This window comes from Pseudophryne corroboree, chromosome 1 (genome assembly GCF_028390025.1).
Source record: "Pseudophryne corroboree isolate aPseCor3 chromosome 1, aPseCor3.hap2, whole genome shotgun sequence".
Classification (NCBI taxonomy): Eukaryota; Metazoa; Chordata; class Amphibia; order Anura; family Myobatrachidae; genus Pseudophryne; species Pseudophryne corroboree.
This window is the reverse complement of record NC_086444.1, coordinates 372,254,317-372,267,691: the sequence shown is the minus strand read 5'-3', so window position 1 is coordinate 372,267,691 and position 13,375 is coordinate 372,254,317. Positions and strand designations below refer to the sequence as shown.

The window sequence follows — 13,375 nt, the reverse complement described above, 5'->3', positions numbered from 1 at the left end:
TGGTGAGAAAATTGTCAAGTCAAGCGGAACGCGACCTGTCAACATTTCCTCCTTCACATTCTCCCGCAACTGGGGGTGCGAGGAAAAGGCTCAGAATTCCGAGCCCACCCGCTGGCGGTGATGCAGGGCAGTCTGGAGCGACTGCTGATGCTGACATCTGGTCCGGACTGAAGGACCTGCCAACGATTACGGACATGTCGTCTACTGGCACTGCATATGATTCTCTCCCCATTGAAAGAATGGTGGAGGATTATATGAGTGACCGCATCCAAGTAGGCACGTCAGACAGTCCGTACTTATACTGGCAGGAAAAAGAGGCAATTTGGAGGCCCTTGCACAAACTGGCTTTATTCTACCTAAGTTGCCCTCCCACAAGTGTGTACTCCGAAAGAGTGTTTAGTGCCGCCGCTCACCTTGTCAGCAATCGGCGTACGAGGTTACTTCCAGAAAATGTGGAGAAGATGATGTTCATTAAAATGAATTATAATCAATTCCTCCGTGGAGACATTGACCAGCAGCAATTGCCTCCACAAAGTACACAGGGAGCTGAGATGGTGGATTCCAGTGGGGACGAATTGATAATCTGTGAGGAGGGGGATGTACACGGTGATATATCGGAGGATGATGATGAGGTGGACATCTTGCCTCTGTAGAGCCAGTTTGTGCAAGGAGAGATTAATTGCTTCTTTTTTTGGTGGGGGTCCAAACCAACCCGTCATTTCAGTCACAGTCGTGTGGCAGACCCTGTCACTGAAATGATAGGTTGGTTAAAGTGTGCATGTCCTGTTTATACAACATAAGGGTGGGTGGGAGGGCCCAAGGACAATTCCATCTTGCACCTCTTTTTCTTTCATTTTTCTTTGCGTCATGTGCTGTTTGGGGAGTGTTTTTTGGAAGGGCCATCCTGCGTGACACTGCAGTGCCACTTCTAGATGGGCCAGGTGTTTGTGTTGGCCACTAGGGTCGCTTATCTTACTCACACAGCTACCTCATTGCGCCTCTTTTTTTCTTTGCGTCATGTGCTGTTTGGGGAGTGTTTTTTGGAAGGGCCATCCTGCGTGACACTGCAGTGCCACTCCTAGATGGGCCAGGTGTTTGTGTCGGCCACTAGGGTCGCTTAGCTTACTCACACAGCTACCTCATTGCGCCTCTTTTTTTCTTTGCGTCATGTGCTGTTTGGGGAGTGTTTTTTGGAAGGGCCATCCTGCGTGACACTGCAGTGCCACTCCTAGGTGGGCTAGGTGTTTGTGTCGGCCACTAGGGTCGCTTAGCTTAGTCATCCAGCGACCTCAGTGCAAATTTTAGGACTAAAAATAATATTGTGAGGTGTGAGGTGTTCAGAATAGACTGAAAATGAGTGGAAATTATGGTTTTTGAGGTTAATAATACTTTGGGATCAAAATGACCCCCAAATTCTATGATTTAAGCTGTTTTTTAGTGTTTTTTGAAAAAAACACCCGAAAACACAAAACCCGAAAAATTTCAAGTGCACATCTCTACTAAAAACCTGTGTCGATGCGCGCCCCCGTGCAAAAACACGGGTAAAAACAGCTAGTGGAAAAGGGGTATTAGTAAGCTAAACACTACAAGATGTTGCTGCATAATACACACCCATGTTGCTTACTACACAATAACAGAGGTAATCTAAATCAGGAAAAGTAGATAACGAATAACAAATCATATTGTGAGTTAAAAAGCACATTTATAATGATCACATGTATATACACATGTGTACACACATACACGCGTAATTAAGTGGATGGCCGGGGGGATATGCATACAGTATAATTACAATTGATACACACTGCACACTTCCAACATTAGAAATTATGCAACAGAAGGTGCCATGGGTTCAGTTACGTCGACTTTTCACGTAAGTAGACTCAAGCCATTTACCCCAGATATTAAAATACTTTTTTCTGCTTTCCTGGCTAGGTATACAAATTTCTCATGTGCTGCCGTTTCACTAACTAGGGATATCCAAGCCTTTAATACAAGGGTTTCACTGGCAAGCCAGAGTCTGGCAATACATACCTTGGCTAATCCACATAAATTTATTATATAACGTCTACTAGGAGTGTCAAGAGTCTCCTCCTCCACAGCCGACAAAACACAAACCGCAGGCGTAAAGACAGATGAAGAAATCCCAGTTTTAACCAAGGTATTAGTAACTCCACTCCAAAATATTGCTACTAGGGGGCATAGCCAAATTATGTGCCAAAAACTGGCATCTAGGCTCCCACACTTAGGACACTTTGTGGTGTGGCTACCTCCAATTTGAAACAATCTTACTGGTGTCATATACCCCTTTCACATCGCAAAATAACCTGGTATCGACCCAGCATATTGCCGGGTTGACACGGGTCACTGTGCAGTGTGAAAGGGGCCATGGAGAATTCCCGGGTCGCCTGACCCGGTAATTCAACCCGGGTTATAAGAAGGGTTATTCCCGGGCTGAATACCAGGTAAGTGGCAGTGTAAACGGGTTCCCGGGTCGATGCGACCTGGGACCCGTTTACTACATAGATAGAGGCGGCGCGGAGATGAGCTCATCTCCCAACGCCGCCTCCGCCCCCCACCGCTAAGGCAAACGACCCGGCAATTTGCCGGGTTGGGAAGCCAGTGCTTAGGCTCCAATGCCGGATCCCACCCGGGAAGGACCCGTTTCCAATTCCCGTGTGGGATCCGGCATTGGAGATGTGAAAGGGGCTATATATACTCTATGGATTACAAGTAATTGGATTTGTCGGTGTCTAATGGTGGAGGATCGAGGAGAGCTTCCCATGCCTCATCTGAGATCGATCCCAAATCTGACTTCCATTTACTTCTAAGAGAAGACATCGGGTTCGAATGATGGGTCTGGAGTATAGTCATATAAATACTGGATACTAAATACCTATTCCCCCTATTTGGTAACACAGACTTCACTGGAGAATCAGCAATAGTTGGAGGGGCGTTAGGAAACTGTGCATTAATAGTATGTCTCAATTACAAAAATCTATAAAATGAATATGACTCTATGAGGGCACACTGTAGTCTTGCTGGAGTTGTTGGAATTATTTAAATACATCTCTATTATATAAATGTCCCAAAGATATTATACCCCACCACCCCCACACCTCTCTCATTTGTAACAAGGATAATTCAGGGAAGCCATATCTATTATTTAATGGGGTATATGGGGGGTAATTCCAAGTTGATCGCAGCAGGAAATTTTTTAGCAGTTGGGCAAAACCATGTGCACTGCAGGGGGGGGGGGGGGGGGGGGGGGCAGATATAACATTTGCAGAGAGAGTTAGATTTGGGTGGGTTATTTTGTTTCTGTGCAGGGTAAGTACTGGCTGCTTTATTTTTACACTGCAATTTAGATTGCAGATTGAACTCACCACACCCAAATCTATCTCTCTCTGCACATGTTATATCTGCCCCCCCCCCCCCTGCAGTGCACATGGTTTTGCCCAACTACTAAAAAATTTCCTGCTGCGATCAACTTGGAATTATCCCCATGGGTCTATGCCCTGACCTTGCGATACAGTGTGTACCAGCTTCCGAATGAGAACAGCTTGTTTTTTAATGGGACTTTTGACATTTTGGTAGTTCCGCAAAGAAGCATTTGTAGAGGCGTGCCGCCTGTTAACTAGCACTGGTTAGAAAATGATAGCTAGAATCTGATTGGTTGCTATGGGCCGCATCTCTAATTGTCTTTTTTAGAAATGTTAGTAAAACTACCCCATGTTTTGTTCATTTAACAGATCAGTTTAGGCTCCTTTCCTTGATGGTTATTGCTTGCAGTGGTATTGCTTTTGTGTCAGTCTTAACTGCTGCATTTATTTATTTATTTAAATAAGTTTTCTTTTTTTCTTTACCTTGTTGTAGTTGTAGGTGGGGCTATGTCAGCTGAATTGGGATTTTCAGCTATCCTTTTGACTTTTGCTGTCCTCCTTTAGCTTATGAAAACTATTTCTGGAAGGGGTGCATGCCCGGAGGAGAACAAGGCCTATGCAAAGTGTGTGTGGGCTGGAAGGAGGGTGGCAGAGTCAATGGGAGATGTGCAGCCAATCATGATGAGCGTTATTACGGCAACATGGGCGCCCTCAGGTAAGTGTATGAGGAAAGGCTACTCGGAAGCAATGTCTAGGGCACAAACTAGTTTCACATACCTAAAACCTCTTTGTGCCGTGTCTTTTTTATTCTTTATATGCCATTATTTAGAATAGGCAATATATTTGAAAGATTAGGTGGTGGTGGTGTTTTTTTTTCTTTTCGATTTAGCTAGTTAAAATGAACGTTTTTACAAAATACATACATTCCCGGGCAAATGTACACATAGGGCCTAATTTAGTAAGGATTGCAAATTCTGCTAATGCTGGGGGCTGCCCATCGCAGGGCAAGGCTGCCCAGCATGCTGACTGCTTCCCCCCCCCTCCCCTTCCTTGATGAAGCAGAAATTGTGATCGCAATTTCCCTCCCACCGTTTCCAAGACGCTTGCTCCTGTTTGCCCACCTCCACCCCCGCAACGCTCCGTTTCCACCTAGGAAACGGACCGTTGACACCCCTCCCTCCCCTCTCCCGCCTCTGCCTGCATGCGCAGTTTAGGCCTGATTGCTGCTGTGCGAACAAGCACAGCACCGATCAGGTCTGAATTAGCTCCAATATCCCCTCTACAGCAGCCTCTATCAGCACTGACTAAGACACCTTTTGCCTGTCTGGAACCTGCACTAGCTTTGGGCATACAGTGTCAGAGAGTATGCTGTACAAGGGAAAAGCAAATATCACAAGGCAGTGTGTAAATATGCAGAAAAACAAAAATCAAAGTGGAACTCTGACTTGCCTATAACAGGACAGGTTTACTCTGCCAGATTGTCCTCTCAATTGTTTTTTCTGTGGCCCTGTTTATTTCTAACCTGGCTTTGCAAGAATAAAGGGCCTTATTCAGCACGGGTCGGAGATGCGTTGCGTTCGCATTCTCCCGACCCGTGCTGTAGTGCGTATGCGCATCGGCGGCAATGCATGTGTTTAGGCTGTCATATTGTGATTGCATCCCAGAAGGATGTGATCACATATGATTGACAGCCGTGGGCGTTGGGTGGGCGGCGGCGCAGTGTTGACCAAAAATGCAGGCGTGCCCAGAGCATTTTCGGGGCGGCTGCATGACGTCACACGCAGCAGCTCCGATTAATAAAATAGCGTCAGTGCACCTGCCTTCACAGCTAAGCAGGGGCAGGGGGGCATCCACAATTCAGTGTTGCGATCGCGTATTGCTGCCAGACATTTGCATGCTGGGCGGCCTTTCCCTGTGCTGGGCGGCCCCCAGCATGCGATCACAGCCAGTAGCAGTTTTGCTAAAATAGCAAGACTGCAACTGAAGCTTAATAAGGTCCATAGACTTCATCGAATGCAATCCAGGAGACGTTTCAAAACAGGGATATCAATTCGATCATGATTCAGAGTCACACGTACAGCGGCCACATTTCCAATAGCACTGCCTGCTTGGAGACAGATGTGGCCTTCAACCAGTAATCAGAGTTGGCTGCATCTATGCGGCTGCACTGCCCCTATCCATCCACCTTCACCCACTTCAGAGTGCATTTGCACTGGCCCTATTCTTGGTGCAAGAAATCCATCTGAAATCAGCCATATCTCCACGGCCAGTGGCGCACACAGGGGGGGTTTGAGCACCCAGAAACCTCCCCTGAGAGACCAAATTTATTTTCAGAGACAGAGACAGCCTTGTCTCCATCTCTGCACCATACGCGGGACACCTTCGAGCGCGATCCGAACTGCAGCAGCCAGGGAGCTGCTCGCATCAGCAGAGCTCTCTCCTGTACAGCGCTGGCCTAAGGAGATGCTGTGCATGTTTAGCAGCAGCTCCGCTCACAGGAACTCCAGTCCGGCACCACACATCAGCTACAGCGAATGCCATTTTTCCGGTGCAGGCCACTCATCACGCCCGTCAGTCAAGCTCCTGCTGTGTGTGAGTGACCCTCTCCACTGGTCCATTGTTCCAGGACGCAGCAGCTTGCATGGTGAGCAGTAAGTAGTTGGGGACTCGCGTTGCCAGTAGTGCTTGTGCATGCTCCTCCTCTCCTCCGCTCCTCTAGCATTGTGCGGCCTGCCGTGCACTACACTACACTACTACATCACCAGCAGCACTGGCCCAGGCCCACCACACACCACCCATTCCAAATACAGTACTTGCTTATATATACTAGCAGCAACCCAGTATAGCTACAATACATTACTACAGGTCCCCTGTATGCTCTTGAAACTCTCACTGTGTAGCTAATTGCAATTCTAACACTACCTACGTAACAATCCCTAATTTATGTAATTTTGGTGCTCAAAACAAATAGATTAAATATTCTTGTAATGTTTTATAGTCCCAAATCAACATCCTGTACAGCACTGAGGTCATTGTTTCAATGCATACCATGGCCCTAGGGGTGTGTAGTTTGTATGTTCTCCTTGTGCTTGCATGGGTTTCCTCTGGGTGCTCTGGTTTCGTCCCACAATCCAAAGATATTCTGGTTGGTTAATTAGCTCATGACAAAAAAGTAACCGTATTGTGTAAGTGTGCGTGTTCGTGTGTTTAGAGCCGACTAGATGGGACAAGTAGTTCTAATTTGCTGTCACATTCTATGTTTCTATGTGCTTGATGGCTAGCGCCATGTAAGGGGCATAAGGGACATCTGATGGGTATATAAGGGGAATGTGTGGAACATCTTATGGAAAGGGCATTCAGGATATGTAATAGACATATAAAGAGCATGGTGGGGACATATGATGGGCACATTAGGGGCATGTGGTTGACATTGCATCATATAACGGGCACGTCAGAAATCTGACACATGCAGTCCCACTATCACCCGGAAGTGCCATCTATCTATCTATCTATCTATCTATCTTATCTGTCTGTCTGTCTGTCTGTCTGTCTATCTGTGACGGATAGATAGATAGATAGATAGATAGATAGATAGATAGATAGATAGATAGATAGAAAACAAGTACGGAAACCCCCCTCTAAAAATCCTGCATTTGCCACTGACGGCATACTATGTGAAGATGCCCAGGTGCCTCCCAGATAATTTACTAAGCTTTAAGTGGACATATTCTGCTGAAATGCATATCTCAGAATAGCCTATAGTTTCCAATTGATGTGTAAGTACGTATGCTCAAGCACTGTGAAAAAAACTGAAGATGTGTCTGCTTTGCATGCTGCTCTGAATCATGACCATAATGTTTAGCAAACAGGTGAAAGGTCTGGCCACATGGAGCAAGGTTTACATTTGAAATTTGCAGTGGAACACAATTTACAGTAACTTTAGATTCCGAAATCTGCTTGGATCATTGAAATAGTTTTCCTTTTATCTACTACACACGCATACACAAAATAAAACACCAGGTGTGCTGAGCCGATAATAGATATATGTATATTAATTTAATAGATTATTTCTCTGACGTCCTAGTGGATGCTGGGTACTCCGTAAGGACCATGGGGTATAGACGGGCTCCGCAGGAGACTGGGCACTCTTAAAAGAAAGATTAGGTACTATATCTGGTGTGCACTGGCTCCTCCCTCTATGCCCCTCCTCCAGACCTCAGTTAGTATCTGTGCCCGGCCAGAGCTAGATGCACCCTAGGGGCTCTCCTGAGCTTCCTAGAAAAGAAAGTATTTGTTAGGTTTTTTATTTTCAGTGAGATCTGCTGGCAACAGACTCACTGCTACGTGGGACTGAGGGGAGAGAAGCGAACCTACCTGCTTGCAGCTAGCTTGGGCTTCTAAGGCTACTGGACACCATTAGCTCCAGAGGGATCGAACACAGGCCCAGTCCTCGGTCGTCCGGTCCCGGAGCCGCGCCGCCGTCCCCCTTGCAGAGCCAGAAGAACGAAGAGAAGTTGAAAATCGGCGGCTGAAGACTCCGGTCTTCATTAAGGTAGCGCACAGCACTGCAGCTGTGCGCCATTGCTCCCTTAGCACACCACACACTCCGGTCACTGATGGGTGCAGGGCGCTGGGGGGGGGGGGGGGCGCCCTGGGCAGCAATTAGATTACCTTACTTGGCGAAAAGCACATAATACAGTCTGATAAACTGTATATGTGCATTAACCCCCGCCATTAAAGTACATAAAAGGACAGAAGCCCGCCGCTGAGGGGGCCGGGCCTTCTTCCTCAGCACACCGGCGCCATTTTCTCTTCACAGCTCAGCTGGAAGGAAGCTCCCCAGGCTCTCCCCTGCAGTATCTGTCAGGTTCGGTCTGGTTTGTGTCCCCGGAGGGGGCGCTAGTGGGTCAGTGGAGGTAGGATGGAAGAATGAAGTGAGGAGGCAGTACTGGGTTTCTGCGCATGTGCACAATGTAGATTTATTAATAACAGAAAAGTCCAGATAATAATGCAGCAGAAAGTAAACAAACGAATGCAATGGAAATGACAATGGTAACGGCAATGGTAATGGCAATGGAATAGTATGGTTTGAAACTGAAAGTCTATGGCAGAGTTTGTAATGCAGAAATGGAACCAGAGTAATTAAGACGTGGAGCCAGCAGAGGTGAAATGATGGTAGCAAACCAGGTAGAAATGCAGGAGACTGGATGGTGATGTTCACTGTGCTGTTGGAAGTGCACAATCAGCATGCAGGCTGAATCACAGGTGAGATGACGGAATGCACCTGGAGAGGGAGTCTCTACTGCTGTAGGCTGGAGCACACTGCAGATGTAGAAGGTGTGAAGCCAGAAAGGTATTGCTGGTGCTGGTACTTGTAGTTCCACGGAAGTAACAGGTACAGGAGAATATCCAGGAACACAAGGGATCTGGAGACTGGAACACAGGGAACCACTGGAGGCTGGAACACAGGGAACCACTGGAGGCTGGAACACAGGGAACCACTGGAGACTGGAACACAGGGAACCACTGGAGACTTGACACACCGAATGTAGCAGGAGAGCTGGAGTGATTGCTGGAACTTGTAGTTCCACAGGAACACCGGAACTGCTGGAACCTGGAACGGCTGGGACCTGTTGTTCCACAGGTCTAACACACAAGGAAATCTCTGAAGACAGAGGATTGCAAACAGGAGCCACCTGTTCACGGGATGTGACGTGTTGTCCAAGGCAATGTGAGAGAGCCACAAACTGGAAGTTATACCTCCTGCCCAGCAGTGATTGGACACAAACTGCAGGCAGAGATACTAGCTGGATTAGGTGTCCAGATCAGCTGTGAGTTAGCTGAAGCATTCCAGGCTGCAGAGGACTGAAAACCAGAACTGGAACAGAACTGAACTGCTGGGACCTGTAGTTCCACAGCAGTGATGCGATGGAAAATGCAGATTCCTGACAGTACCCCCCTCTTTTATGGGTGGGCACCGAACACCCACGCTGGAACTTGGAGGAACCTTGAAAAAGAACTTAGGAAAACACAAAAGCAGAGGTCCTCAAAAGTCTTCCCAACTTTCATCTTCAGAAGACAGATTTTCCTCGTCAGAACAAGTAGACCATTCAGGGTCATTTGAGACAGAATTTACTTCCTGGGAAAAGGCATAGCTAGGAAGGATAGAACCTCCCATAATGTAACTTGAGTCTTCATCAACAAACTCACTTTCAGAGTCAGGGTCCAGGTCTAGTGTGGTCATGGGAGCCTTTTGTTTAGGAACAACAGAATCTGAGACAATCTGTGGACCAGTGAATTTGAAGCTATATGAGACACCAGGACTAGGGTTTACGGCAGCATAGCCAACACTTACATCAACAGATGGTAGACTTTGAGCTGGTTTTTGAGCTCTCCAATTCTTGTAATTCTTGAAATCTCTGATACGTTGATTCAACAGAACCTGTTCGTGTTTGGAAGGAGTTGAGTCGAAAAACTGAGAACTGGAAGACTGATCAGAAGACTGAGCAGATGTTGAATCTGGGGAGTCAATACTTTCAGAAGTGTTGCTGTAGGATGGAGGCACGGAAGTATATGCAACTTTCAAATCTAAAGTCTGAGAACGTTGTCTTGACTTTGCAGCTTGGAAATTTTTAATAGCTTGGTCTAATGTATCCTGATCTTGCACAGACAGAGATGTTGGAGAGGATTTAGCAGTAGACAAACTGTTGACAAATTGGCCGGAATGCCCAGATGACTTTGACTGCATAAACTTTGGAGCAAACTCCTGTTTTACGGCTTCGCAGAAAGCGGGAAGATCACTCAGTAGCGGATCTTTAGATTCAATGAGAGGATTCGCCCAGTTCAATGCTTTACCTTTGAAGAACAGGAGGAAGTATCTGATTGCATTGGCTGGAGAAATAGTCACTGAAGGTTCAGACTCAGTAAAAGCGAGGTATTGGCTCGCCACTGCACGAAACTGAGCATAGTCACCATCAAAGTAGACTGGAGCTTTTGTATCTGGTGGACACTTGGAAGGCTGAATGTCAGTTGAAGTCTCGGAAGACAATGTAGGACACTTGAGAGTTGAGGACTGAAATAAGCATTCAGAAGCAGGAGTAGAATCAACTTGAAATGCTCGAGGGTGGAGAGAGGACGTCATCTCCTGGATTGACTGACGGGAATTCTCTGCTGAGGTTGACAGAACGCTAGAAGCTTCATCTTGGGGTGAGATGCGTAAAGCCTCCATCTGGGTTGAGGCAACTGCAATATCTGCAAGAACTGTAGACTCTGGACATAGCGACAGGAGTTGCTTACTTGAAACACTGGAGAGAACCACACCGGGTTCAGAGGAACTGGAATCGGCAGGAACCGACGAAGGTAGCTCAGCATTGGAAACAGAGCTACTCAGGCTGGCTGGAACCAGAGGAGGCTGATCTGGACAGACGGATGGGACCGGATTGGGTCCAGATAAGCTTGAACCGGCTGGAACCGGATTTGATATGAAGAGACTGGGATCGGCTGGAACCGAAGGAGTCCTCGGAATGACGGATAGGACCGGATTTGATCCGAGGATGCGGGAATCGGCTGGAACCGAAGGAGGTAGCTCAGCATTGGAAACAGAGCTACTCAGGCTGGCTGGAACCAGAGGAGGCTGATCTGGACAGACGGATGGGACCGGATTGGGTCCAGATAAGCTTGAACCGGCTGGAACCGGATTTGATATGAAGAGACTGGAATCGGCTGGAACCGAAGGAGTCCTCGGAGTGACGGATAGGACCGGATTTGATCCGAGGATGCTGGAATCGGTTGGAACCGAATGAGGTAGCTCAGCATTGGAAACAGAGCTACTCGGGCTGGCTGGAACCAGTGGAGACTTTGGACCGACGGCTGGAACCGGGCTAGGTCCATTGACACTTGACTCTGTATAGACAGAATCCGGATGTTCTGATGATTCTTCTTGGAGTGGTACTGAGCTGGTAGCACTCTCTGAAGTTGGCAAACAAAAGTTCATGTCTGTATCTGTGGCTTTAAGAATTCCTCCTGGGATCTTGGCCCTGGATTCCTCACTTGAGGCTGAAACTCCAAAGACCCCTCCTGGGGTTAATAGATCAGACACACTTCTTTGAGCTGCATGCCCGGATGCCACTTCTGGAACCTGAACATCAGATGCCCCACCTGGGGCTGTAGACACAGATGCCCCTTCTCGGGCTGTAGGCACGGATGCCCCTTCTCGGGCTGTGGGCACAGACACCCCTTCTCGGGCTGTGGGCACAGAAACTACTTTAGTTATGGGTAACATAGATAGTCTCTGTTGATTTCTGAACTTGGGATTGGGTCTATTTGTCACAGGACCCCAATCGTAGACTTTTTGGACACTCCTGTCCGGGGTAAAGGAACTTGAAACTGTAGAGGATACATTGGAAGGTTTGTAGGTGAAAACACTGTGATGCTGGGACCTGTCACCAACTTTTGAGTTGCGGAAGGAACAGTCCTTAATAAGATGACTAGAACTCCCACAGTAAAAGCAGAGGTGAAGCTGCCTGCGATGGCGGCGTTCAGCTTCCGTGAGTTTGGAGCGCGGATAGCTCTGGAATCTGCCCTCTCTCTGCATAGGAGGAGAGACTTGAGTTTGTAGGAAGCTTGACACGGAGGTCGCACTAGTCTCAATACATTGAGCAGGACTCTTCACTGTATTTAAAGCACCACCTAGGATTTCTGGTATGATTGGAATGATTCTTGATAGCAGACTTTGAAGTTGTTCCAATAAATAACAAAGAGTGTTTATAAGTTCAGGTTTTACAGCAGAAGACAGAGGAGTCCTGAAATTTGCAAAGGAGGAAGTCGCCCTCTCAGTAGAATCAGTTGTGAAGGGTGTACCATAGGGCTGACTTGAGCGAGGTCCACCTACAGGAACGAATTGTGCAGAGGAAGTTGGAATAACTGGAACAGGAGTGACTTGAACTGGAACAGGAAGATCAGCAGAACTTGGAAGGGATTGCTGCAAGGTATCCAAACGGGTAGACATTCCCTGCAGAAACAGGATCACTTGTTGTTGTGCTGCCTCATAGCCATCCAAACGGGAGACCAGATTTTGTAAGGCCCCTGACCCCACATTCTGACCACCATCCGAGTCCATGGGCCTTGGACAAACTGTCAGGTTCGGTCTGGTTTGTGTCCCCGGAGGGGGCGCTAGTGGGTCAGTGGAGGTAGGATGGAAGAATGAAGTGAGGAGGCAGTACTGGGTTTCTGCGCATGTGCACAATGTAGATTTATTAATAACAGAAAAGTCCAGATAATAATGCAGCAGAAAGTAAACAAACGAATGCAATGGAAATGACAATGGTAACGGCAATGGTAATGGCAATGGAATAGTATGGTTTGAAACTGAAAGTCTATGGCAGAGTTTGTAATGCAGAAATGGAACCAGAGTAATTAAGACGTGGAGCCAGCAGAGGTGAAATGATGGTAGCAAACCAGGTAGAAATGCAGGAGACTGGATGGTGATGTTCACTGTGCTGTTGGAAGTGCACAATCAGCATGCAGGCTGAATCACAGGTGAGATGACGGAATGCACCTGGAGAGGGAGTCTCTACTGCTGTAGGCTGGAGCACACTGCAGATGTAGAAGGTGTGAAGCCAGAAAGGTATTGCTGGTGCTGGTACTTGTAGTTCCACGGAAGTAACAGGTACAGGAGAATATCCAGGAACACAAGGGATCTGGAGACTGGAACACAGGGAACCACTGGAGGCTGGAACACAGGGAACCACTGGAGGCTGGAACACAGGGAACCACTGGAGGCTGGAACACAGGGAACCACTGGAGGCTGGAACACAGGGAACCACTGGAGGCTGGAACACAGGGAACCACTGGAGGCTGGAACACAGGGAACCACTGGAGGCTGGAACACAGGGAACCACTGGAGACTGGAACACAGGGAACCACTGGAGACTGGAACACAGGGAACCACTGGAGACTTGACACACCGAATGTAGCAGGAGAGCTGGAGTGAT

At 47.6% G+C, this 13,375-nt stretch overlaps 1 protein-coding gene across 6 annotated transcripts in view; it reads left to right on the top strand.

The window, feature by feature from the left end:
• LOC134885352 (serotransferrin-A-like) overlaps positions 1 to 13,375 on the top strand; it is a 202,692-nt gene that overhangs the window by 171,123 nt on the left and 18,194 nt on the right. For all 6 annotated transcript variants that reach the window (XM_063913065.1, XM_063913061.1, XM_063913062.1 and 3 more), the window contains one exon: positions 3,948 to 4,098. In XM_063913065.1, the coding sequence (XP_063769135.1) occupies positions 3,948 to 4,098 (151 nt within the window). The remainder of the gene's footprint in view (positions 1 to 3,947; positions 4,099 to 13,375) is intronic.